We start from the raw sequence: 27,965 nt of genomic DNA on the forward strand, positions 1-27,965 counted from the left end.
ACTTTTCTTCTTTAGTAATTAGCTTGGCTGCCAGCAAAGTCATGCTTCAGCATCTTCGAGAAAAACCCATCACGACTACATCACATCTGTTGTGAAATTACGTTTTGTTTTCAGTTCCCTGACAGAGATGGGCGAGATCAGCGAAGCGTCCTTACTGGAATACATCTGTTCCTCTGGAGGAAAAGTCAAAAATTCTGATCTGTCCAAAACATATAAGCATTTTATAAACCATAGCGATTTGCAGCTACGTGGTGAGTAAATGAGAATATGACATTTTCTTTTACATTCGCGTGCGTTTTAAATCCTTGTCTTCACTGCAAGCACGACGCGACGCAAAGCGCGCTCACACACTCTCTCTCTCTCTCTCTCTCTCACACACACACACACACACACAAGGCACGTTTTGTTTTTAGAAGGACCAGCTTAACTGAATGAAACTGAACGGTTGGGGTCTCGAGACTCGTTCTGGTAAATTCCTTTAATAATATATATATATATATATATATATATATATATATATTTATTTGACACGCAAACGCAACGCATGAGACGCGACGCAACTGAGGTACGGGTAGACCAAGGGTTAAAAACCGCTCTAGAATAGACCTTTTCATTTTGTTGAGTTGCAAACAGCGTTAAGGAGTGTTTCTGGGAGCACATTCTGTTATTTTTAACTCTAAAATAAGATTTAAAAACTCATTTTAACACATTTAGAATGGCATTTAGTTTCTTGAAAGTAACTGTGGCAAACATCTGCTTTAGATTAAAAAGCTACCAACAGATAGAATTACACACATGGAATTCTGTCATTTCCTTTGCTCCCTCAGGAAGGGCCTCCACATTCCCGAACCATGAGCTGAGTTCTAAATACAATATTCACTGACTGTGTTGTTCACAGTTGTTTTCATATTCCAATTTTCTAATATATATATATTCCAAATTCCAATTTTCATATTCCAACTATTAATCCAAATACGGTCAGATTGAATTATGTAACACACTAAACTGATTCCTATAATAACCAGAATAAGCTGATATTTCAATTTCTATAAATCTGAATAATGATAAATCTGAGTGATAGGCCTGTTCTATATAGAAAGTTGTGAAAAAATAAACAATTAAAGAAATGGGTAATTGGCACAAGGAAGATACTATTTTCCTTGCTTTAATCAGAATATGACAACATTCTGATTGATATTGGAATATTCCTGTGCAAGTTATCACTTTCAGTGTCTTATTTTGATTAATGCTGAATTGTTAATGCTGACAAATGCTTATCTGCTTTTGCTTTTCTGTTGGCCTAAACGAATCAGTTGTTGTTTTACACTGACAGGTTCATGTGCGAGCTGATCAACTGTTCAATATTTGATAACTTTTAGATTATTTGCACCTGATTTGCACCCTATTTCAATATCTTTGTCAATTAATAAGGCAATTTATTTAATTGATAAAATTTTTTGATTACGTTCTCAATATGGCTTAAAATACCATGTTATAGTTATCAACATCTGCCACTGAAAACAAATATTGTTTGAACGCTGTGTTTTGTTTATGGACATTAAATATTCATGTAAAAATGGCATAGCGTGTGGCCAAAGAAGGCTGCAGCAAAGTGGGCCAAATAAAAAACATGATGTTCTCATAAGCCATTTAAATTGTAATTACATTAGATGATGTTGCATTTAATCTTACATACATGTGTCATACATAAATTTATGAAACAATTATCCGTAATGGCTTATAATGCCTCGTCCAGCTGTGCCGGTACAGTTGTGAACAGAGGTTTCAAAATCTGCCTTCATCTGGTACCATCTGACATAGCTGACCAATTATCATAATTATTCTTGATTACCGCAGCAGCCTGCATGACATGCTCTAATTCTGGAGTTATAATGATTCCAGTCCTTTTTAGGATGGTGGTTTTGATGGGATCTCTGGCAGTTGCTATATTCTGTGTGGGAACATAGAGTCCTCATGCAGTTGGCAAGCATAGACTAATACATTTGCTCCGAAATCTAAACTGTGTGCCTCTCAGCTTCATGACAGGAATTCTGCGGGCTCCAACTGTTAAGTGCTGACTTCCCTTAAGGTTTCCTGTTGTTGTGGATGCTGTGTTGCAATGTCATCCCTGTCTTTTCCCCTGGCAGGAAAACGGAAAGGTTGTGTAGGGTACATTCTTTATTTAAAGATCCTAGTCCTGATATATTTTGGCTGTTTGGCACAGTCCAGTTTAAGTGGTTCTCATTTTTAACCCTTTATATGTGCAAAATGTGCATTTTTATTTTTTTATTTAACAGCATCCTCCGTCTACTTCGAGGTATGTTTGTTGACACAAAAAGAGTAAATTATTTCATAAAACAAATTGGATTCTGGGAAACACTTTTTGTATGTTTATTTAAATTTTATTGTTTTATGTAAATGACATTTTATTAATTCATGTTCATCAGTTTGTTACAATTTGTTCATAAAATCATCAATTATAAAAAAAAACGCATGCTTGTTATATAAAAAAATAATAAAAGAGATCAATACTATTAGAGCAAAAGAGTGTAAGCAAATGTAAAAAAAAAAAACAGATTAGACTAAATATATTTTTAAAATAAAATATTTGATAAAAATGGTATGCAAATAAATAATAAATCTAAAAATAATGGGTCAAATGTAATAATGATATTTAACAAACAACATTTTCCAAATATTTGGCTAAAATTTTTCGAATTTCCTCCTAAAAAACAGTGAAAGAAATGTGTGTGTATATATATATATATATATAGACTATATGTATATTCTTTTGAAAGGTGAATACTTCAGAATAAGCTTACATGATGACCTTCAACAAAGTGTCTTACTGGCTAACATTGAATGTGTCCATTGCCATGGCAAGAAAATAACTATAATAACTAATCAGTCTGATGAATCTTTTAATGAACTCCATGAAAGCAGATACACACACACACAACTCATGTCAAAGCTCATTACACCATAGGTGTTTTACTGTTCTACTAAGAGGAATGGAATGAAATTGAAGCAGGAAAATATCTTCTTGGGATCTAAATAAAACTACAACTACAATAAAACTTCAACCCAGTGCTGGTGGCATCTTACTGATGGTGACCCATTGGCAATTGTTTTATATATATATATATATATATATATATGTGTGTGTGTGTGTGTGTGTGTGTGTGTGTATATAGTTAGTTAGCTAGGATCGAGCAAAACTTCTGCAAACAGAAGCCTTTATGTGATATAAAAAGTAAACAGGACCATTACAACTAGAGCAGCGTTTTTTTTAGACTGTGGGTTGTGAATCACCACAGAGGGGAAGTAAGCGGTTCAGGCAAACTGCAAGAATGATGGTACGTTCATGCCATGAAACGTGTTATGTTCTCAAATTCAGTTTGTGGGGTTCATATCTTGTGTTTACACATTTCTGACATGACATATTACTGCAGCGTCTCCTGAACTCCTGCTCCTCATGGTCTACGGTGCATGTAAAAACAAACAATAACCACCTGTGTCGTCCGATTCATGAAATAATGACTCTTATGACTCTAACGGTTCTTTTAATGGCTTGTTCTGGCGACTGGCAGTTACTCGTTTAAATCAGTCTAATGAATATTTTACTGAATGAACTCTGTCAGAGCGGCTACTGAATAATGACTCAACTCCTGAATTCCAAGTTCCATTTCAAAGCTCATTATATCACTATTCATAATGTTGATCAGCAATAACATCTTTCAGTCATAAGCTCATCAATTATTAGGAAATGCATATTAGACATAAAAAAAACGAGTTTATTATATTTCAATATATTAGCACCACCCGTGTAGTCCAATTAATGAACAAATGACTCTTATGAGTCATTTCCTTTAATGATTTGTTCACTCAGTTGGCAGTTAACCATTTGGATCAGTCTGATGAATCTTTTACTAAATGAACTCCATCAGAATTTCTACTGAATCAGCTTATGAGTCTTTTAATGAATGGCAAGTTCCATGTCAAAGCACTGTATTCATATTGTTCATCAGCAATAAAATTATTACTTCATAATATAAATAATTAAAAAAAATGACTTATAGTGAAAATGATGACTTGTTAATGACTTATTTGAATCAGTCTGATGAATCTTTTAATGAACTCCGTGAAAGCAGATACACACACAGCTCATGTCAAAGCTCATTACACCATAGGTGTTTTACTTGTTGTGCAACAAACAAAAAAGAAACTATATTCTACTTAGAGGGATGGAATGAAATTGAAGAAGGAAAATATCTTCTTGGGATCTAAATAAAAATACAATCCAGTGCTGGGGGCATTTGAGTGATGATGACCCATTGGGAATGGTTGTTGAATATGAGCACAGCAGTAATGATGGATTTGTTTGTTCAGCTCTCCTCCCTCTCTGTCATTTAATCATTTTCTATTCTTGTATAGTAATTCGAGCCAGTTTCTGGTTTCTCCCTGCTGCAGTCAGTCTGTGCTAAAGTGATGTTGCATAACATCACAGACTCCCACAAGCCAGGAATCAGAGTTACACAGCTAATCTTTTCAATCCAAAACATGCAGATAGAACAAATCAATCAATAAACAAGTGTTCAAGGTTTGTTTTCAATCACAAATCAGGAAATTATTTTTTTTAAATTAAATTTTCAATTTTAAAATTAATTTGCCCAAAAATTAACATTTGATGAAAATTTACTCTCAGGCCATGCAATGTGGATGAGTTTATTTCACTGCAACAGATTTGAAGAAATGTAGTATTAGTTTAGTATATGTTTCTTCATCGGAACAGATCTTGAGAAATGTAGCATTACATCACATGATCACTAATGGATCCTCTGCAGTGAATGGGTGCCGTCAGAATGAGAATCCAAACAGCTGATAAAAACATCACAATAATCCACAAGTATGGATGTAGTAATGGAGTAGTATTTTGCCCAGAAGTGACGATCTAAAGATAAAACACTGAAACTGTGGATTCTTTTTTTTTTACAGACATGCAGCTTTTTATCTCACAAGGCGTTAATTGATGAACTGTAGTCATGTGGATTGCTTGTGGTTTATCGTGATGTTTTTAGCAGCTGTTTGGACTCTCATTCTGACGGCACCTATTTACTACACTGACCATTGGTGAGCAAATGATGTAATGCTAAATCTATTCAATTCTGTTATGATAAGAAATAAAAAACCTTCTACATTTGTGTGTGTGACTCACTTCTACTACATCTTGGATGAGTACATTTTCAGCAAAGTTTCATTTTTGTAAACTATTCCTTTAAAGCTATGCCAATTCTGTGATCTTTTACTCACCCTAAACCCCATCCATTCCTGTGTGACTTTCTTTTTTCAGTGGAAAACAAAAGAAAAAAAAGTGTAATTACAAAATGTAACTAATTTTTTGATTCACAGAAGAAAGCAGGTTTCTAGCCTCTGGCATGCTTTGGGTTTGCTTCTGATGCTGAGTTTAGATTTACAAAGGAAAGAACGAATGCAAGGTCATATTGTACGAGTGACGTTTCTCCTAAGATAAATTTAGAAAACATGCTTGGGAAAAATGTTTGCAAGCACATACTTATGACACTTTAATCTCTTTTTTTCCCCTCTAGCCAAATACAGAGAAGAGTTCAAACTCATCATTGATCGAATTGCAGTGGTGAAATCTGAGAATGTGAGTACATGTGTTGTCTAATCATTATTGCACAGTTTAAATCAACTCCTCCCTCAGTCTGATTATGTAATCATTAGAGCATTTTTTGCATGTGTAATACAATGACATTTTATTCCGTCCCTGAAGAATAGTCGCAGAGGACTCTATTCCCACAGTGATTCATTATTTACTCTGTGACTGGGATAAGCTTCACTTTCTCACATTAATGCTATACACTACACTCTTATGATCTTGGATCATTGTCCCACATGTGTACTTTCCCTCGGATGAGATCACTTTCAGCCTGTTCTGATCTGGTTTCCAGCCATACACTACCATTCATAAGTTTGGGGTCAGTAAGACTTTTAAGCTTTTGAAGGGTGTCTCATATACTCCCATAGAGAGTATTTATTTGATCAAAAGTACAGTGAAATATTGAGAAATAATATTACAATTTAAAAAACTGTTTTCTATTTGAATATGTTAAAAATGAAATTTATTCCTGTGATGCAAAGCAGAATTTTCAGCAACATTACTCCACTCTTCTTTTTATTTAGATATTTCTTACGTATCTTTAATGTCACTTTTGATAAATAATAGATAATAATAATTATTATTAAACAATTGTGTTAAAATGTTAACCTAGAAATAGATATGTAGTCATTGTTTATACACAAAAGTCATATTTTTTCTTTATTTTTTCAAATAACAGAATGAAGGTAATGGTTCCTTTTTCATTTCAGGGAGAGAAATATCTCATCCTCAAGAAGAAGTATAGACAGCAGATGCAAGAGCGAGAGTCTGGCGCTGGAAAGGGAGGAGAATCAATCAAGCCGGTTCAGCCGAACCCACAAAATATTCTCCAGGTCTCCAATCCAGTGCAGAACCATAACCCAACAGCTCAGAAACCAGCACTGGTGGCTTGGTGCTCAGGACCCATGATTACAGTCACAGAAGCACCAGAACCGACTCATACCGATGTTGTGAGTGATTATTGATCATAATAGTTCTGTTTTACTCATTGAAGGTCAGTTTTTTAAAGGAATAGTTCACCCAAAAATGAAATTTGCTGACAACTTCAGGCCATCTGAGATGTAGATGAGTTTGTTTCCACATCAGAGCACATTTGGAGAAATTTGGAATAACATCATTTGCTCATCAATGGATCCTCTGCAGTGAATGGGTGCCGTCAGAATAAGAGCACAAACAGCTGATAAAAACATAACAAAAAATCCACAAGCATTCCACACAGCCTCAGTCCATCAATTAACGTCTTATGAAGCATGATTGTAATAAAAAAAATATCATAGTTAAGACACTTTTAACATCAAACAGTGCAGAAATATGCACATATCAAGCACCGTATACAAGTGCAAGCAGTCCAAAACTGTTATAAGCAGATATGTTGGTGGATTTTGATGTGAGAGGACAGTAGAGGATGGGCTTTTGCATTATTAAGCTTTATTATGGATTATGGACTTTTGACCAGAACCAACGGTTTAAAGTTAAAATGCCTTAAGGATGGATTTGTTTCTTAAAAATCACACAGCTTTTAACTTCACAAGACGTTAATTGATGGACTGGAGTGGTGTGGATTATTTTTGGGAGAACTGTTTCTTTAAGAGGAGTAAACATTAAGTAAAACCTCTCTTAATAGCTCAGACAGTGACCACTTTTGTCACATCCGTGTTATCATACATGACACATCATGACATCTTATGATTTTGCTAAAAAAAAACATAAAGAAGAAAAAGAAACAAGAACTAAAGGGGAATCTGGATGAGTTATTTAACCACAGTATTTCATCAGTGTTCTGCAATGTTGACGTTATTCCATTAAACATTAATATTTAAAGCTCTGCTTGAATGTAAGGCATTATTGTTGTTCAAGTATTTGTTATAGTCTCAGTTAGACTAGCTAGCATGACATGTTCACATCAGCTAAAGTAGTGTAACACTCTTGTGAAATTCAGGTCTCTATTAATCATTTTCTTGGATATCATTCAGAATCCGGTGTTTTTCCTCAGACTGTTTGCTAAAGCTTTTCTGGTCTGGATTAAAGAAGCAGCTGGTGATAAGAGAAAGCTTGTCAAAAGCAGATAACACAGTGTTTCACTTGCCTTATCTTTAGCTGTAGGACTTCAGCTGTTAAAAGCGTTATTTTGAAGCACATATCGAGACTTCCGGCGAGGTAGAGTATAGTGGGCATGTAAAATTTCCTTTTTGGAATGATTAATTGCTATTTTTTTACTTGGTTTTAAGATAATCTTCACTTATCTATGATGCCTGAAAGCATCTTTGGATAATTTAAGCCTGTGAGGTTTGCATCTCTCTTTGGCGGCCTTGACAAAAACATCACTTACAAGAGCATTGAGTATGTAGGTTAACGTTGGCACACAACTGTCACAGTGCAACTTTCAAATTACTATTACACAACTATTAATGCAAATCTGTGATGGTCTTATGATTTCAATGTGAAAAAGTGGTTTATCTCTCTTAAAAGGTAAACATCCTTATGTCCTCATTATTGGAATTTGTGAGCCGATGATAGGTTGTTGTTATAGTTAACTAAAAATAAAAAATAAAAAATATATAAATATTTGATAGAAATATTGCCTCTCTGCAACTTCAAGTTGAAGTACTAAAAGTATCTAACTGGGGGGGAATAAATAAATTAAACCAAAATACTATTATTCTTAATAAATGAATAAATCTAATAACAAAGAAAACTGAAATTCAGAAAATAAGTTTAATTTAAAATGTAAATGAAAACAAATTTAATGTGAAAAAGTGGTATAATCCTCTATAAGGGTGAACATAAGCGTATCCATTATGAGTCCATATTATGAGAATTTAGAATTTTTTTTATTAAAGGTAAAATGATTGAAAATGTTAATTGTTACGTGTTAGAACGTAATTGTTGTCACAAGTGTTAAAGCTGCAGTCCGTAACTTTTGACACTCTAGTGGTTAATAAACAGAACTGCTTGCGTCTTGCGGAAGAACATTGTAGCCAGAGCTACTTCTCTCTGTTTGTCTATGAAGAATCACAAAGGTACCGGGTTACTCCGCCGCGGTACCCCCGAAGCAATCTAAAATAGTCAGAATATAAACACTTATTATACATGTACCCTAGTGATTCAGGATAGGCTAAAAACACGGTTTGGAAAATGGATTCATGGTGTCTTCGCTTATTATATACATTTTGTAAATCTTGAACACAAAAAAAGTTACGGACCGCAGCTCTGATTGGTTGTTTCTTACCGGGAGCGGATGAATTTCTACAAATGGCAATAGGACCACTGGGAGGAGCCAGAGGAGCTTGATTTTTTCACAGATTATCTGTCTCATATTCTACTGTCAGGACATAATGACAGGTTTCACAAATATATTTTTACAAAAGTTACCTACTTCAGCTTTAACCTGTGAGTGGTGTGTATTTTCTTGTCTCTCTCTCTTTTTCGCTCCCTGCTCATTAGAGCAACAGGTGCAGCTGCTAAGTGGGCGCAGCTGAAGCATCTCAACGTGTGGATATAAGCAGTGAGGATTGTCTGTTCGTCGAGCTCACCCTCCTGCTTCCTTGGTGTAGATCGTGTGTGTATGACTGCTGCTTAAAAATGGTGTTGTGTTAACCCAGAGCTGTGTCCCAGTTCATGTAAAACTCCTGGTGAGGAGTTAGAACTGGTAGTGGTATTAGGCCGGTAATTGTATTGGCAAGCTAGTCATCATTTATTTAAAGTAACCTGTGAGAGAGGTTTTTAGGCCTTTTTATTTCCTTTATAGTTTTCTCCTGTTTAATGGCCAGCAAGGGAGGTAAGGGTTTGTATTTTATTTATTGTTTAATTCCAGGGAAGAGGATTTAAAACTCAGGTAGAAAACTCCTTTTTGTTTATTGTTTTGGCCCTCTGAAACCCTCTCAGCCTAAGTTATTCCTCAAGTCTCATCCCAATGTAAACAAATAAATCCCACTTTTCTTGACTTCTGGGTTGTGTGCTGGTGTGTCTGTGGAAGCAGGAGATTGAACTCCGGGCGGCACCCTTTTTCTTTGGTGTCGCTCTCGATGTGCGTGCGTGTGGCATGTAACATAATATATTCAATTAATAACATTTACATTTATACAGATTATGTATTTTGTGCGTGTGTGTATAACTAAATATATATATATATATATATATATATATATATATATATATATATATATGTATATGTGTGTGTGTGTGTGTGTGTGTTATGTTCAAAGAAATTTGAAATGTTGCCTTGGCGACATTAAGCACTAAAACGACTAACTACTACTGAAAAAAAAGAGACCAAATAAATTTAAATACAATCTGTATTGAATGTATAATTCAAGTTTGTATTCATATAAACATTGATAGTAGATTCTGCTAAAACACTGGTTAATGAGTTGCAGTTTTCACTCACACATGGAGTGCATCAGCGCATTCAGCTCAACACACAACAGTGTGAATTTCCTGTCTGCGCTTATTGTCACTTTGAAATTGTGTCTAGAAAACTGTTAAACAGACATAGCCTATGAAAGTATCTGCATTTACTTCTGAGCAATGAAAACACCATCTCTCTATAGTTTAGATTTCCTGATCTCAGTATGAGGAGGAGTGAAGGTCTACTGAGAATGTGTTTGGCCTGTTGACCTGGTATTTTGTCAGCATCAGCACATTTGAGCACAGTGAAGTGATCCTTAGTAAGTGATATTAGTGATGTGTAACTTCTGCTTTTCTTGTGATTAGCAGGTAGACAGCACCCTCTCCCCGCCAGCAGCAGAGGAGAAACCAGAGGAGCTTTCAGTATCAGACCGAGAAGATGAACTCGACAAAGACTCAGGGTCAAAGGTTAGAGTCAAGGAGCTTGAAGAAACATGATCTGTTTTTTTTTTTAACTGATCACACTCTATTTAAGATGTTTCTGTTTCTCTGTCTGAAATGGAACTAACGAGCTTCTTTTAGTTGTCATAAAAGCACTAGAACATAGAAGGGTCAATGGCATATCTGTGTGTATTATTTACATACTTAAAAAAAAAACACACACATAGAAAATGCATTTCATGCAGACAATGGCTTTAATATACCTTTTGTGATTTAACATTATTTAAATATTTTAATTAAAACTGATTCTGGTGTTTTATCCTGGGCTTATAGATATGTCTAGGAGGCTTCACCATCGAGAAAGAAAAATTATAATAAAGACATAATATATAATTTAATAACATAATCTCAATCATAATATTTATAAAATTTTATTTTATAAATAATATAATATTATTTAAAGTTATAATTATAAATTGTAAAAACAAACTATGATGCAATGTGTATAAAGTAATTTTATAGTTGATTTACATTTATCCAGCTAATTAGATGTCAAGACCTATGTATCTATAATCAAAAAGGTACACAAAAAAGGCCTGCGCTCTAAAAAATATTACATTATGTATTTAAAAACATCAGGTAAATCAGTTTTTTTTTATATAAAAGTAAAAAAAAAAAAAAAATTAAAGTCAACACTCAAGAAGCCATTGTGTTTTCACGTCACATAAACAGGAAATGACATCACAAGGAGGACCACTGTTGACCCTAATTACGTTGTGTCATAGTATTCAGATTTAAGTTGAGCTAAACTCTGAGAATACTTCATGGTATTATTTAAAAGAAATTGTATTTCTTGAAAATATGTTGATTGGCACAAGCAATCATTTAAAAAAAATTAGCTCATGTATCAAATTTTTTTTTTCTTACCATTTTGTTTTTTATTATTTGTCATTTGTCATTGCTCTTATTTGTACATCTTTACTTATCATTCGCCCAAAAGCTGACAATAAAAAAAGTATTCAGGAGCCCTTCACAATCTTCACATATGATATCTGTAATACTAGGACTAACCAGAAGGTGGCGCAAGTTAAATAGCTGGATTTTTGAAAGGCCTTATTTCAGTCAGGAGTGACAGCATGAAAGATGCATTAATTTACATTTGAAAGAAGCTTTCTATTCTTGTGCAAAACAGCAACATGCTCCACCTCATTATAGAGAAAATGATCATCTGTGCCCTGGAGCATTTGTATGCAGATTAAAGTGAGATACAGCTAGTTAAAGGCCAAGAGCATAATGTCAAAAAACAAGATTTAATGTTTGAGTTATGTTTTGTTTTATAAATTTTTTTGTATTTCTTTTATTGTATTTTTTATTTGAGTACAAGTAATATAAGTAAATTTTGAGTCTTCTATTTTGCTCTTAGAGCTATAAAACATGAAGTGTTTAGTTTTTTCATTAAATCTTTCTCTTTCAGTCACACTACTTGCAAACTGTTTAAGTAGGAAAGATTCACACTTGAAAGCTCTTCACGCCTGAAAGCTCTTTCCAAGAAGCGAGACCAAACTGACTAGTCCTTTAGAGGAATTATTCATATGATGCATTGAAGCTGAAATCATCTGCATAAAATGTGATCTTTTTAATATTTTACAATGCAGTGAAACTCTTTCATTGATGTATTCATTACTGCATTCAGGCTTCACTGCTGTGATTATTTGTCACCAGTCTGGTTGATTTCCACATGGAAAAATAATAGTTTCACATGCAATTATTCAGTCACTCTCCCGCTCTTTTCATTCTTCTCTCAAAAGGAAATATGTCTGGCTTGGTTCCTATTTAAGCACAGGTAAACAAATATTGCACGCAGTTTACGTAAAACTGTAGCCTATATGAAAGAGTGTAAGTGTTTTCCCTCTGTCTCGGACACTCTACATCTGTCCTGAAAACAATTAGCCATCACGTGCACTGCAGAAATGACCCAACCGCTCCATTTTCCCTCACATTAATCAGCCTGACTGACACTTCAGTACATAAAGAGAAATTGACCATCGCTTTGGCTCACAAAACTGATGGCTTCTGGTAAAACGGCGTACGATAAAAAAAAAACAAAAGACATAGTTAGAGCAATCTGGTGCTCATTGGAGCCAATCATTCACCTCTGGTGAGTTAAGAGGGGTTTTTTATGCTTGTGTTACCTGTCAAGAGGGCAAATTGGAGGAATTATCCTTTGTTTTTACTGTTCTCTTATTTCCACATTTCCACAAGTAGATTTGCTGTGTTTTTAAAGGGGAAATGTCCCTGGAAGTGTTTCTGGTATTCAGTGTGAGTCTGTGTACTGATAAACAAAGTGGCATTATGGGTGTTTTCTGTATTTGCTGCGTTTACTGCATCTTTGCTGGGATCTGTTTATGTGTGTGTGTGTGTGTGTACTGATGACTTTGTGGACTGTTTGCGTTGTGTATTTGGTTGAGTTTGTTCATTCTTCACAGCGCTTGGTTCCCCTCCGTTCATACCGCAACTACAGAACAGGAAGAGGAACCTGCCAAACCCCAAACGCCCTCTTTAGTGTGTCACGTTATTTGTGTTACTAACTGTACAGTTTCACACTGACTTCTCTGAGCTCCAGATGCTACTGACAGGTGGTTTTGTGAGTCATATCACATCCTGTTTCTTTTCCAGAGTGAATCCGAGCAGGATGAGGAGTGCGGAGGCAGTTTGGGATCCACCGCTGTGGCTGTGAGTGTACATAACACATAACTGATCATAACACGCATTATAAGAAACCTTTATCATGGTAAATTTACAGTAAAATTCCTTTTGTTACTGTTGCTACAATAAAACTGTGGTTTATATACAGTAACACTGAATTAAACCAAAGAAAGGTTCCTAGACTTTTTGAAGGAGATGGCATACTAATCTATCATAACTTGACAATAAAAACAGTTTGGTTAAAGACTTTGTGCCTTTAAATTAAGATATTTAAGCTCAGGGTGTCTCCCTTTAAGAAGTACTGTAAGTTTGTTAGGGTAAAAACATCGTTTTGTTTGGTCCATAGCTTGATCCTCTTGAGAAAGAGTGGATCTTCTCTGCAGCAAGTGGCAAACTGTCTCACCTCACTCAGCTCCTGAAGCAAGACTCCTCCCTGGCCAATAAAAAGGTAGATATTATCAGTATATACTCACATTAAGTGTCTTGTGTTGCATAATGTGTCCCTCTCCGTCTGAATACATGAATGTCATTTGAATGCATGCGTCTCATTTCATAAGCTCAGTTTTAATAATTAATTTTTCTTGGTCTTTTCATGTGCTTGGAACAAAATAGGACTTCACATCAGTAAGTTTGCAACCAATCATACAACACTGCACGTACAGTAAAAGTTACAGTATAAGTTTAGACATGTAAGTCTTAATTAATATTTTTCATATTATTAAAAACCTCAATATAAGATGGAAATGAATTTAATTATATATTTAATTTAAATATAAAATATTTTAAATTATACCATATTAATAAATGAACTTAAATTATTATACTAATAAACCAATTGCAATTATATAAATAAATTAGTTCAAATAAATTCTACAATCAATCATTATAAAAAATATAATATTATAAAATGTCTTTGAATTCTGTTTAAAAAGTAGGATGGAGCTCGCGACATTGATTTGAGTGACTAAATCACTAAATAATAACCTTCCACTTTGTGATATTTGATAGTTTTATTGACTTCACTGATCTTCTGAAATGTCAAATATAAAAAAAATTGAATATTAAAGGAGCAGGTGTTTCCAAACTTATACAGTACACACAAAACCTCTAAAAGTCTTGAATGACAATTTACACTTGCTGTAATTTTGTCATTTGCAGTTGTATTCATTAATAGATTTCTCTCTCTCTCTCTCTCTCTCTCTCTATCTCTCTCTCTCTCTATCTCTATCTCTATCTCTCTTATATCTCCTGGATTTGACTTCCAAAAGGGGGTGAGTTAAAATTTTTCATTATTGGGGAAACCTTTTAAAAACAAGTGTCCAAGTGGATAAGTATTTTATCACATGTTGGATCACATGTGTGAACTCCAGCACATGTAAATGTTTGCCAGCGTGGTGAGAAGCTCGTCAGCGACGTACATGACGTTAACTAGAGTTCTGGACCGTCAATTCCCTTTAACTCCTCACAAGGTTACTGACTTTCCAAAGTTTCTTCCCTCGTACCCAGGTGCAACACAGACCAAAGAGCGAAGCTCAACCCCGATCATGCGTTTCAAAGGTTTATTTTCAGAAGGATTATGAAAGATAGCTTTTTAGCTCCTTCACCCCCCAAAACAAGCTCAAATCCTTTTATTTGTCCCCACTGTGCGCTTAAGAGCTTTGAGCCTGTGTTTGTGGTCCCTGCCTGGGCCGGAGTTCTCACACTGTCCCGTGTCAGACCACCTTCTAAGAACCTCTAAGCCCTTCGCCTTCCCCACGCTGACAAGATACAACGGCGGCCATTGAAGTGCGGGAGAGATTAGGGCTCACCTCAAAGACTTCAACCACTTAAAGATAATCTGAAAGTAATAGAGCAGGCTGGGATTAATTGGAGAACAATCGCCACCATGTCCCCTGGAAGGTGGTAAGTCTGACCCCCATGTGGCTTTGATGCCCCCCTTCCTGAACCGGGACGGCATGCCAAGCAAGCCACCTCTCCTCCGTTTGGAACAGTGCAACTGTGCTTGTGAGATGATAGTTTAAGGGGCGTTTTATCTGTAAAAAAAAATATATCAGAAGTTCAAAAACACTCAAAAACTTCAGGCAACCATCTTCTCGAGTTAAGTTTACTCAATTTATGGAAAAATCATTGTATTAGTTTAACACCTTAAAGTTTCATCAAATGCAATAGATGTTTGATGAACTCAAAATTAATGTGTTCAATTTTAGATCATTATAAGTTAATGTAAGTATTAGTGGTGTAGAATTGCCTTAGTTTATCTAACTTGTGTATCAGTTTGTTGAGCCATCTTAAAATACAGATAAATATGAAAATATAGAATAATAATTACTTCGACACACCAAAGAAAGTTGTGTATATGTGTCGAAATGGAAAAAAATCTTACTGAAAAGAACCACTCTAATGGTGACTTGACACATACATTTAATGACACTAAAAAACACTGCATAGAGTTAAAACATCGGATATTTCTGAATGACAAATATTTGTTGTTATATCTCCCTGTGCTTTGACTAAAAATACAAATCAAACTGAGCATGCTCAATATTTTCTTAGTTGGACCTTCACCACTAAACTTGACATTGTATGTTCTCAAACTAAATGAACAAAAAAATGGCCTTTAATATTATATATAATGTCAGCATTTCCAACCTTTAAAGTAAAGTTTTTCTGACAAAACAGAAGTTGGATTTTTTTTTTAAAGGATGCTCGTTTTTTTTTTGCTGTCCTGGATCTTTTCTGCCACTTCTATTGTTTAAGTCTTAAGTTTAAGTAGTTAAGCTTCGCCTTTAGCCTCTCAGTCACTGAAGTTGCACATCACCCTGAGTCCGTAACCCGACACAATCTCTGTTTTCCTTTCACACGTTGGAAGCTCCTTTGGGAGAAAATTCCAATTGAAGCTCTAACAGTGAAGCCCATAAATAAACAGTCCCGATCTCAGATGCAGCGCAAACACTCCTTGCTTTAAGCCATGCACTCGAGCAGGACCGCTCACTTTCTGGCCACAAACCAGATATGGTTTATACCTGATGTCCTTCAAGAGAAATCAAAAGATTAACAGCGTGTGGTGTGATTTTGAACAAAATCAACAAAAAAGTATTTGTTTACAGTTCATTTCATGAGAGTGATATACATATAACATGGATATTGATTTGATTGATTTCTTCCCTTGTTTTAGTAAATTGTGGCCATGTTTAAATTCATTGCCTTGATTTGAATTCATTAAAACTAAACTACGTGGCCATTATTTACTAACAGAGTTTCTGCGGGTCTTAATTCACCCTTCCACAAATTTAGGCCTAAAAAGATCTTAAATCAGAGTGTAAAATATTACTTTCATAGTCATGGCATGTTGCATAGCCTGCAAATAAATACAAAATCATAATTAAAAAAAAATCTATTTTGCACAGTATTTTTGTTTTGTTTTCCAATACAAACATCTAAACATCATAAACCACTTGTTTTCTGAACATTTTACAGAATTATGTGAGTTTATGCTTAAAACCAGAACAAATATCTGTCAGTGAGGAATGAAAACTTGTTTTACCTTTTAAGTTGAATTTTCTGAGCCCATAGACTGATCTTATTTTAACCATAAACTCAGAGAACTCATGAAGATCAATTTATCATAAAATATCTTTTTTAGGATCTTTTTGGTTCTCAAGTAAATGTATTTGGCTTTTACACTGAAAAACAAGAATACTGACGAAACACATTTTTTGTTGTAGTGTTTTGTTTTGTTTTTGTTTCTCCACCCACTGTGATCAGAAGGTAATAAATAAATATCATTTATTAATAAATATTTATTTATTTAGTGAAATGCATTAAAATATTATGGAGATAATTCAAATTTGTTTTTGAAGCACTGACAAAAGACATTTACATTTAGAAAACCTATTGACGTATTGCATTCCGTTAAACTTATTCCTTTCAATTTTCTTTACCTGCTCATAAAAAGTCTAACGTTTCATAATACCTGCAAACTCGATCTAAAATGAGGGAATATATTCTACAATATTGACGAAAGACAGTGGACCTTTTTTGACTGTAAAAATCTACTGAAATATCTATAATATGGCCACGCCTAAATACAGTTTGATACCATTATTCTCAGGTATTTTTAATTTCTTTTTACCCCTGAGCGAAGAATTAAAAAAAACTTTGCTGTGCATAAGTAACCAGCTATTCCAGATTGAAAATAAACAACGTTTTACAAAAATGTGCAGCAGCATTGTTAATAATAAGAAACTGTCCTTGACCAGCAAATCAGCATATTAGAATGATTTCTGAAACAAATTTTGCCATACATCAGGCGTAAATGTAAATCCACCTGTGTGCTCATCTCTTTCTCTTTCTCTTCTCCTCCACTATGTCATCCTCTCCCGATGTATCCCGGACTTCCTTCTCCCTCCGCCCAGTTTGTGAGTACATTATTTGTCCATCGTTCTTCTTTATAAGCCGCAGCGAATATGTCTCTATTGTGTCTGTCACAAAGGTGCTATTTGGTTAGTGAGAGTTGAGGGTTCCCCGCCAGGCCAGAACAGGAACATGAGGAACAAGGGTTTTAGACGTCACATCCTGTTGACAGTCATCCGTCACGCCAAGCCTCCATGAGACCTGTCGCGCTGTCAGTCAAACATGTGCGTCGGCCAATCCATCTCAAGGGTGCGACAGCCCAAACAATAGAGCGGCTGATAGGGAAACCAGACTTCATCTATCACAATATGTCCTGTGGGCAGGACTGGAAACACCTACAGGAGACAGCACCCTCCCGTAGTACAGAACACATACTTAAGAATACACAATAGTAGAGATATGATGCGTATTGTGTACAGATGAAATAGTATGCAGTATGCTTACATAGATTTCAGACTGTAGTGCATTGTTGTAATGTGACTTTAGTCAACGAGTTGGGTCTTTAGTTATTCAAAACTACTGAAAAGTGTAATTTAGAATTTTTAATGACATTCTGTGTAAAAATGTCTTTTGGCAGAATCAGGGTTAAGTTACTAAAATTTGTAGCGGATAGATACTGCTTTAGGTTCTTACACTTACATTAATTTTTTTTTTTTTTTTTACAAAAAATATTAAGCAGCGCAACTGTTTTAAACATTGATAATCAGAAATGTTTCTTGAGCAGCAAACCAGCATATTAGAATGAGGAGTAGTATGTTATTAGGAACCAAAAAAGCATTTCAGCATTTCAGTATGACATATTGTTGTCACATGACGTCATTCCTTCCAGAAGTTATTTTAAGTTTTAGTGTTGTTTTGTTTAGAAATATCTTAACTCTGGGCAGTCTGAATTAGTATTTGACAAATTGAGGTAAAAATCTAAATATTATCAGCTGATATAGCATGGAGAAGTGATTTAATTTTTACTTTTGATACATTTATTTGGTATTTTTCACTATGCATTAAAATAAATGAAACAGAAATTTTAAGTTAAAAACTGTAGATCAGAACTGTATTTAAATCTTTGCTACATATACATTTCTTTTACAAAACAAAAAATTCCATTGGATTCATTCATTCATTCTTTCTTTTTTTACTCTTTCAGTTTTGTTAAAGGTGCTGTATGTAGGTTTTTGGCTCTACTAAAACATAAAAATACCATTATATGTTTGCAGATATTTAAGAAACATGCTAAGTTAGCATATTTGTTTATCTGAAAAACAATGCTACAGTCAGTTATTCTCCTTTAAAAATTTCTGTTTCGGGCCGGAATGTCTTTCTCTGTTTTGCTTTGTGAAACCCGCCCACTGCCAGTTTGCCCAATTGTATTTCGGCATTCCGGGTTGCCAGTTGGTGGAAAACACAACATTTTTCATTTCATTCATCATCAAGTGCTCATTAATGTTCATGGTGTCATCAATGTGGCAACCTGAATGTGCGTCAAGTCTGAGGAGGAGGGGCCTTATATTTTTAATTTGGACTGCAATACCTAGTTCAACCACTCGGTGTCAATCCTACATACAGCACCTTTAAGAGTTTTGAGAGGTTTGGTTTAACTTTCAGGGAACAGAAAAATTGACTTAAATGGATAGTTCACCCAAAAATGAAAATGACCTTGTATTTTAAATGACTTTCTTCTTTCAGATGAATACAATCAGAGTTTTATTAAAAAATGTCTCTATCAAGGTTTATAATGGCAGTGAATTTCCAATAAAGTACATCCATCCATAATAAAAAGTGCTCCACATGGCTCCGGGGGATTATTAAAGAAAAATATCCGGTGAGAAGAACCGGTAAGAATATGCAAGTCTCCAGGGGTGTAACCTATGTGTTTTCGTTCCAAACGGTTCACAGGGTAAATTCAAAATGGGAGTGATCATCCCTGTGCCCTACGCCCTTTGAAGGGCAGAGCCCTTGGAGTGGAGACTTTGGAGTGAGCAGGATACGTGCCATTATGTAGTTGTTTGGAATGCACTTGGCAAAAGATACAACATAATTTCCTCATTATCTTCAGCTAGGATGTTCCCATAACAACGCAGCACAGTGTCCGTCAGCAAATATCGCTGTTTTACTGGCACAAATGTCTTTTTATTTTTATTAGCATAACTGTTGAAAATCAACATAAATTTTATGTTTTAAAGAGTTTTATATTTCCCTCGCTTCCTTTGCCAAGTACATTCCAACTGGCTACATAATGGCATGTATCCTTCTCACTCCAAAGTCTCCAAGGGTCTGCCCATTGAAGGGAATAGGGCATAGGGATGATCATTTCCATTTGGAATTTACCCCGTGAACCATTCAGTACGAAAACACATACTGTTATACCCCTACTAGTCTCACAAGATTCAGATTTTGTGTACAGCATCAGTCTCCTCTTGGTTTATATTGAAGTCATCCAACTTTTTTCTTTACAAATCCTCCTTTTGAACTTTTAATTAATAACCGGGTGCTTTATTTTGCTATCTCCTCCTCATTTGGCCTTTTAAAGGTGTTTTCTTTAAATCATGGGGTAATTTTCATTTTTTGGGTGATTTATACCTTTAAACAGTGCCAGTTAAACTTTCCAGAAATAGAAAATGAAGCATTAAATAATGCACTGAATTCAGATTTTCTCCATAATAACATTCACAAAGACGGAAGCACAGTACAAGCACATAAAGTGGCTGATTTTGATCCAGTGTTCTCTTGAAGAATCCACCTCACATCACCGTCCTGATAAAGGAGGTGTGTCGCTCAGGCTGAGGTCAATAGATTTCCCATCTTCTCCATTCATCGTGTTTGAGAGCGCCGGGCGTTTGAAGCTCCAGTGTCTGTGTGCATGTGTGCGGTGCGTGGCCCCTTCTCCTTCTGACAGGCCTTGTCAACAGCCTGATGCCTGGGTGGGTCCTCCATCGGAGGGTCATACCAACATCATCAATCTTGCACCCTGTGACAGGCCTGTGCTCCCCCCGCAGTGGGCACACTGGTTTGTTGTTTTGTAATTAGACCACCATTAGATGGCAGGAAACCGTCCCCTCCACACCCTCTGTGCACAGCTGGGGCCCGCTGGCAGCCTATGGGAGCCGCGGGCCGCTCCACTGTGTGGCGTTAGGGGGGTGGGGATCTACCTAGTGGGAGAGAATGAACATGCAGAGTGTAAATGATGTATTACAAGATTAATCAGATGGCTTGACGATTGTGTACTAGCACAAACAAGCTGTCCAAACAAGCAATATGAGAATTCAGATCCACCATGCTGCCCAAAAGTCTCAGACCACAATTTGGACAGAAAATAATATTTTTTTTTTAGGTTGGTTTTCAAATTTAGAAAATTATTTAAGTAATTCTATGAAACTATAAATGTTAAATGTTAAAAATGGTTATATACAGTTAAAAAATATTTAAAAGATGAAATTAAAATCCTGTCAACCAATTTCGTTATGTGAAGAAAAAAATAATAATAAAATAAAATAATGAAAGAATTAATAGTCAATTTTTTTAATAAAGTCAAATAAATATAAAAAATGCAGAATGTATGAAGAAATAATATTTGAAGGATTTCTTAAGATTATGCACAATTTCTTGGTAAAATGTAGTAATAAAAAAAATTATTGAGTGAATGAGTGAGTGAAGTAAAATAAATAAATGCAATAAAATAAAGTCAATATTAAAATAAAAAAATAATGTAATGGGAAAATATTTACAAATATTTTGTATACTGCACAATTTCTAGGTTAAATGTAATTAAAACATTTAAAGGGTTACTAAACCCCTGCTCAGAGCCTGACTCCACCCACTGGCAATATTTGAAAAATGCTGAAAAGTGGACAGAGCACAGCGGAGATAGAGGGGACGAACCGAGGGCGGGGCTGAGCGGGTGGGGCGTGAACCTGAGACCCGCAGTGACGGATTGATTGACAGCTGCTGTCAGAGTCGCTACATTTTTCACTTAGCTGACGCTTTTTTTATCCAAAGCGACTTACAATTGCCACATATGTCAGAGGTCACACACCTCTGGAGCTCAGGGACACATTGGTGTCTCACAGTGGATTCGAACCCGGGACTCTCACACCAAAGACATGTGTCTTATCCACTGGGCTAGCACCACCCGCTAAAATGGAGAGTGACTGTAGTGACGCAAGTAGCTTTGCAACAGAGCGTTCATTTGAAGTAGAGGACTTTTCTTCCCCACCTTCACCTGAAGTGGAAGATGTCGAGGTGTTTGTTGCCTGAGCCATATCAATTCAAGCCGCTGGCTCAAACTGCGCTCTTAACTCAGGCGTCGCTTTTCAGCCCATTTCCACCTCCATTGCGTTGGAGAAGCAATCCCGTGTAAAATGCAGTTTGCACACTCGAACTCTAGGCGGGAACTCACGGCCTTCCAGGCCAAGTGCATGCAACCACTGGCGCCTAATTTAAAGGCTGCTGGAAAACTATGCAGTCCAGCAGTTCTGTTGCAACCAGCAACACGACACATACGTACCATCCTGACCACTGTACTAAATACAGATAAATCTACGGCAACCTGAAGCTATCCTAACTGATGCAATACTATGCTACTAATTAACTATGCTTCTAACAATACTAAGGTTACACTAACAACTATGCTAATTAACTACATAGGCTACACGAAATAATCTAAATAACTATATAAATGCTATGATAAATAGATGCAATAATACAACCCGAATTCCGGAAAAGTTGGGACGTTTTTTGAACTTTAATAAAATGAAAACTAAAAGACTTTCAAATCACATGAGCCAATATTTTATTCACAATAGAACATAGATAACATAGCAAATGTTTAAACTGAGAAAGTTTACAATTTTATGCACAAAATGAGCTCATTTCAATTTTGATTTCTGCTACAGGTCTCAAAATAGTTGGGACGGGGCATGTTTACCATGGTGTAGCATCTCCTTTTCTTTTCAAAACAGTTTGAAGACGTCTGGGCATTGAGGCTATGAGTTGCTGGAGTTTTGCTGTTGGAATTTGGTCCCATTCTTGCCTTATATAGATTTCCAGCTGCTGAAGAGTTCGTGGTCGTCTTTGACGTATTTTTCGTTTAATGATGCGCCAAATGTTCTCTATAGGTGAAAGATCTGGACTGCAGGCAGGCCAGGTTAGCACACGGACTCTTCTACGACGAAGCCATGCTGTTGTTATAGCTGCAGTATGTGGTTTTGCATTGTCCTGCTGAAATAAACAAGGCCTTCCTTGAAATAGACGTTGTTTGGAGGGAAGCATATGTTGCTCTAAAACCTTTATATACCTTTCAGCATTCACAGAGCCTTCCAAAACATGCAAGCTGCCCATACCGTATGCACTTATGCACCCCCATACCATCAGAGATGCTGGCTTTTGAACTGAACGCTGATAACATGCTGGAAGGTCTCCCTCCTCTTTAGCCCGGAGGACACGGCGTCCGTGATTTCCAACAAGAATGTCAAATTTGGACTCGTCTGACCATAAAACACTATTCCACTTTGAAATAGTCCATTTTAAATGAGCTTTGGCCCACAGGACACGACGGCGCTTCTGGACCATGTTCACATATGGCTTCCTTTTTGCATGATAGAGCTTTAGTTGGCATCTGCAGATGGCACGGCGGATTGTGTTTACCGACAGTGGTTTCTGAAAGTATTCCTGGGCCCATTTAGTAATGTCATTGACACAATCATGCCGATGAGTGATGCAGTGTCGTCTGAGAGCCCGAAGACCACGGGCATCCAATAAAGGTCTCCGGCCTTGTCCCTTACGCACAGAGATTTCTCCAGTTTCTCTGAATCTTTTGATGATGTTATGCACTGTAGATGATGAGATTTGCAAAGCCTTTGCAATTTGACGTTGAGGAACATTGTTTTTAAAGTTTTCCACAATTTTTTTACGCAGTCTTTCACAGATTGGAGAGCCTCTGCCCATCTTTACTTCTGAGAGACTCTGCTTCTCTAAGACAAAGCTTTTATAGCTAATCATGTTACAGACCTGATATCAATTAACTTAATTAATCACTAGTTGTTCTCCCAGCTGAATCTTTTCAAAACTGCTTGCTTTTTTAGCCATTTGTTGCCCCCGTGCCAACTTTTTTGAGACCTGTAGCAGGCATTAAATTTTAAATGAGCTAATTAAGTGGATAAAAGTGTAAAATTTCTCAGTTTAAACATTTGCTACGTTATCTATGTTCTATTGTGAATAAAATATTGGCTTATGTGATTTGAAATTCCTTTAGTTTTCATTTTATTAAAATTTAAAAAACGTCCCAACTTTTCCGGAATTCGGGTTGTAGTCTATCCTGGTCATTTTCAATACTTGCAATTCCAACTCCTGACTCACTACAGTGATTTTGACGGAACAAGATTGTTTTATACTGCCAAGGGCATGGTAGCTCGTACCAAGGGGCGTGGTGAGCTGGAAACTGCTTACGTCACCTGCCACCGCAACATCCAATAGGAAAAATCAACTGTAGTAGCCACCGTTCAACCTGAAGGGGGCAGCACTCAGACGGTTTTACACCATATATTGTAGAATTAAAACACTTTATACTCAAATGTCAAAAAAGTTACTCGAATCAATGAACAGCACTAATAAAGCCCCATTCTTACAGATCATTAACTAAAAAAAGTTGATTTAGGGTTTAGTTACTCTTTAAGGGTGAATTAATGAAAGTAAGTATAAAATACTCAAAAAGTAAAAAATGTATATTAGAATACAATTATGATCAAAAATATTATTTGAGTATTGAATATTTAGTATTCCGAACAATTTATAGGTCAAATTTAATAAAGCATTTAAAAATGAATATAAAAAAGACATTGTACAGAAAGATATAAATTATATGTAATATTTTATGTAAATGTGTCTGTATATTATGCATACTTAAATTTGTATATATTCGGTAGTGTAATGTTTCAATATCTCTTACAGACAGCACTACACTGGGCTGCGAAACATGGTAAAGAAGACATGACCACAATGTTGGCAGAAGCAGGGGCTGACGTCAATATAAAAGCAGTACGTGCCACTGCTTCATAAATCAATCCATTTTTAGTTGAAAACAAATGCATACATGCATACAATGCAACTTAAATGCATTTACTAATCATTATGTTTTTGTCTTCTTTCCTCTCACAGCATGTAAGTCCAGCTCACCTTACATTCACCCTTGCTGTGTAATGTTTCTCACATGTGTGCCAGGCTGCCAGAAAGTGTCCGCTTCTGACAGAACTCCTGTGAAAGGGTATGCGGGTGCCCAGCTGTGCAAATGAAGCCAGGCGCTGTTTGAGAATGTCTGTTCATAAATCAAACTCTGTCATGTTAACAGCTTCCCTTAAACAATGTCTTCATGTATTCCAACAGCAGGCTCAGAGCAAAGCAATTTCTCTCAATTACCAGGCAATTATGATTCTGTCATTAGATTTTGTTGCTGTAACCTCAGTTAATTTGTGTCCCGTCTTTCTCTCCCCCTCTTCTCTTCTTTCTGTCACTCTCTGATTCTGTTGTGTTGTGGTTTTTATGATTGGGACATGGGCACTAGGGGGTGAGTGTCGAATATTACTTCACCCTGTCCATTTCCTTTTCATTTCTGTTTTGTGGTGAGATTGATCACCAGAGATATTTAAACCAGAAAACCTTTTCTGTTTGGGTGAATCTCACAAATAACATTATTTCACCCCCAAATCTAAAGAAAATAAATAAAATTATATCTAGCAGTGGAGCAAATCACTCATTTTCACTATTGTAATGTGTGCATTACTTTTGTGTTTATTAATTTCATCATATAATATATATGAATTAATGAATGTTGCGGTGCAAAAACAAAATATGTCAAATATTTGTAATATATATAAAATATATTTTATATTAAATTGAATTAAATATTTTTGTTTAATTTAATTTAATACAGTATATCAATATTTATATCACGCAGAGCAAAAAATCGGACACATTTTACTTTATGTAAAATATAGTTTGTATTATATTGAATTAAATATTTTTGTTTAATTTAATTTATTATAAAATATGTATATATTTGTGTGTGTGTGTGTTATGGCAGTGACTATTATTAAATAGGCTTAATTGTCATGAAAATAATGTCACGGTCCAAAAACTGTAAAATATATTTTATACACAAAAAGAAATATTACTACATTTAAAATATTATATATATTTACTATTTAATTAAATTACATATTTTATATAATTTAATTTCATTTAAAAAATTAAATTTTATATGTTTTCTTTTGTATTTGATTCTTTCGATTATGGGATGAAGTATGACTTGGACATGCTTTTGACAGTTTTTGATATATTCAGTCTTTTGTTCTTACAGGGATACACACCGTTACACATCGCAGCACTGCATGGCCATCGACATATATTTGACCTGCTGGTCAGGACATACGGTAAGCATTCATACCTCAAAATGTTTTATTTTATTTTGTTTTATTTAAGCATGCAACTCAAATTAACAGAGCAAAAATGAACAAAATATCTTGACATGTTCCGAAATTCAATAAGACGTAAAAATAAAAGCACCAACACTTGAGTTGCTCCATTTAATATTGCTGAAATATGAACGTGTTCACAGGAGCGAAGGACAATCTGCGGGACTACAGTGGCCGTTTACCATATAATTACCTTAATTTACAGGAGACACAATTAGAAGACCATGAACTATGTGAGTCAATCTCAGTTTACTTTTGTTGTGCAAAAATGCAACGCAGCATGTGGGTGTTTGACGTGTGGCACATGTGGAAAGAGCAGCACTTAGGATGTTTTCCACATTAGCGCAGGCATGTGGTTTCTCTCAATCTGCGGGGTGCCTCATGGATCAGTTTTGGACTGTTTGTCTTCACCCTATTTGTCCTTCCAGCATGTTATTTCATGCACAGTGTGGTTTTCTTCTTAACACTGCTTTGATGTCTGTTCTCCAAGCTGAAGTCAGCGAGTGCCACAGCCTAACCCAGGCCGGCGAGCGCAGGAACAGGAAGATCACATCATTATTTCACTCCATGAAGAAGTGGGGTTCAGCGGAGGACCTGGCGCCCGTGCTGGAGGAGAGGACTGTTGCTCATCAGCTCATGCTGCCTGCGTTTAGAACCAGAAAGTTCTCACGGTAGACTGTGTGAAGTCTCGCTTTAGTGCCGCTTTAATAGTGTACAGATGAAAACGCACTTTGCTGCTTTATTCGCACAGATACTATGATGTAGTTGTATTCACATTTAAGTAGCTTTTTAGCTTAATTGGCATTTGTATGCCACAGCAGTGTGTGATATTCTATCTAATGTCTAATGTCTTATTTTCTCTGCTAAAGGTTTACATTTTTCATTAAGCAATGAAAAGGTGCATTTTAAATTACCGTTTCATCTTATGATCCCAAAGTTTTACAAGTATGAAGAACTATGTTGTCTGTATGCTAATGCTAAAGTTCTGTCTTGAATAGAGACCAAGTTCAGCTTTTATTTGCCTTATTTCCACCTTACCAAACTTAAAAGTCAGAATCATAGTTTGCATAGATAGATAGATCGATCGATAGATACCATATAAATGCACAATTTAAGCCTACTTTAGCTAAATAAATAAATAAGCTCCTGAAATATTTTTTTTTATGATGACATGACAAAGGCTCTGTGCACTGTGAAAAATAATATCAGCCAATAATATCCCAAACCAGATTTAGAGTTATGATCAAATTCCAGTTAAAAAATGAGTCACACACTTTGAAATATTGAAATATATTTTTATGGAATTCAAATGCTTTGTAAATGCCTGTTCTTTTATGCTGCTAATGTCTTGAATTGTATGTTTTAGCGCATTTCTATATTTAAATAAATGTATTTTGCATTCCAAATGATAATGCTAAGTAAATCTGCTAGTTTGTGCCTTATGTTGGAAATCTGAAGGTCTTTCCTGTTACCTGAGTGTTTATTTCCATGTAATTTATGGTCCCCTTGTATAAAACAAAAAATAAATTATACTGCGTGTATTGTGTGCTTTTTCTCCTGTTCATTATTCTCAGTTTTTTTCCCTCTAATTGTTAAGATCTTTTTTTTTTCATAAAGTGTTTCGTTCCAATCTCGCAGCTTTCCTCCGGGCCCTTGCGCTAATCTAGTGTGCAGCTCTTTCATCAGTCTCCTGGATCACCCTAACAAGATTACACTCTATCAGATCTTCCACCTCAGTCACTGTCCCCTGGCTCACACCTTCCCAGCGAAGCTCCTTGGTTCTTTTCTCCTCTCCTTCTTTGATGCACATCGGTCGCTCTGCTTTGAGCTCCCCAGATGGAGCAAATATGGGCCCTAGTGGCCCTCCGTAAGGTCCTGAGCCCTTAATTCCATTTTAGTTGCAAAAGGCCAGCACT

At 35.7% G+C, this 27,965-nt stretch overlaps 1 protein-coding gene across 2 annotated transcripts; it reads left to right on the forward strand.

Annotated features, from left to right (window-relative positions):
- On the forward strand, positions 1–27,212 carry LOC132118475 (ankyrin repeat domain-containing protein SOWAHB). Of its 2 annotated transcripts, none has more exons than XM_059528328.1 (11): positions 1–251; positions 5,607–5,668; positions 6,391–6,630; positions 10,394–10,495; positions 13,145–13,201; positions 13,521–13,642; positions 24,532–24,616; positions 24,737–24,842; positions 25,935–26,007; positions 26,193–26,282; positions 26,540–27,212. In XM_059528328.1, coding segments are annotated over exons 1-7 (708 nt in total). In that variant the 5' UTR covers positions 1–127; the 3' UTR covers positions 24,533–24,616; positions 24,737–24,842; positions 25,935–26,007; positions 26,193–26,282; positions 26,540–27,212. The 2 variants fall into 2 exon arrangements, with proteins under 2 accessions (XP_059384311.1, XP_059384312.1); XM_059528329.1 differs by having other exon boundaries at positions 10,397–10,495.
- The last annotated feature ends 753 nt before the right edge of the window (positions 27,213–27,965 follow it).

The sequence above is a fragment of the Carassius carassius genome, chromosome 37 (genome assembly GCF_963082965.1).
Source record: "Carassius carassius chromosome 37, fCarCar2.1, whole genome shotgun sequence".
In the NCBI taxonomy this organism is placed as follows: domain Eukaryota; kingdom Metazoa; phylum Chordata; class Actinopteri; order Cypriniformes; family Cyprinidae; genus Carassius; species Carassius carassius.

What these genes read in the sequence shown, in the direction of transcription:
- LOC132118475 (XM_059528328.1), top strand. Translation starts at nt 128, where the DNA reads ATGGGCGAGATCAGCGAAGCGTCCTTACTGGAATACATCTGTTCCTCT. An exon ending in AACCGACTCATACCGATGTT is followed by an intron (nt 6,631 to 10,393) that starts GTGAGTGATTAT and finishes TCTTGTGATTAG; the next exon opens with CAGGTAGACAGCACCCTCTC. An exon ending in ACAAAGACTCAGGGTCAAAG is followed by an intron (nt 10,496 to 13,144) that starts GTTAGAGTCAAG and finishes TTTCTTTTCCAG; the next exon opens with AGTGAATCCGAGCAGGATGA.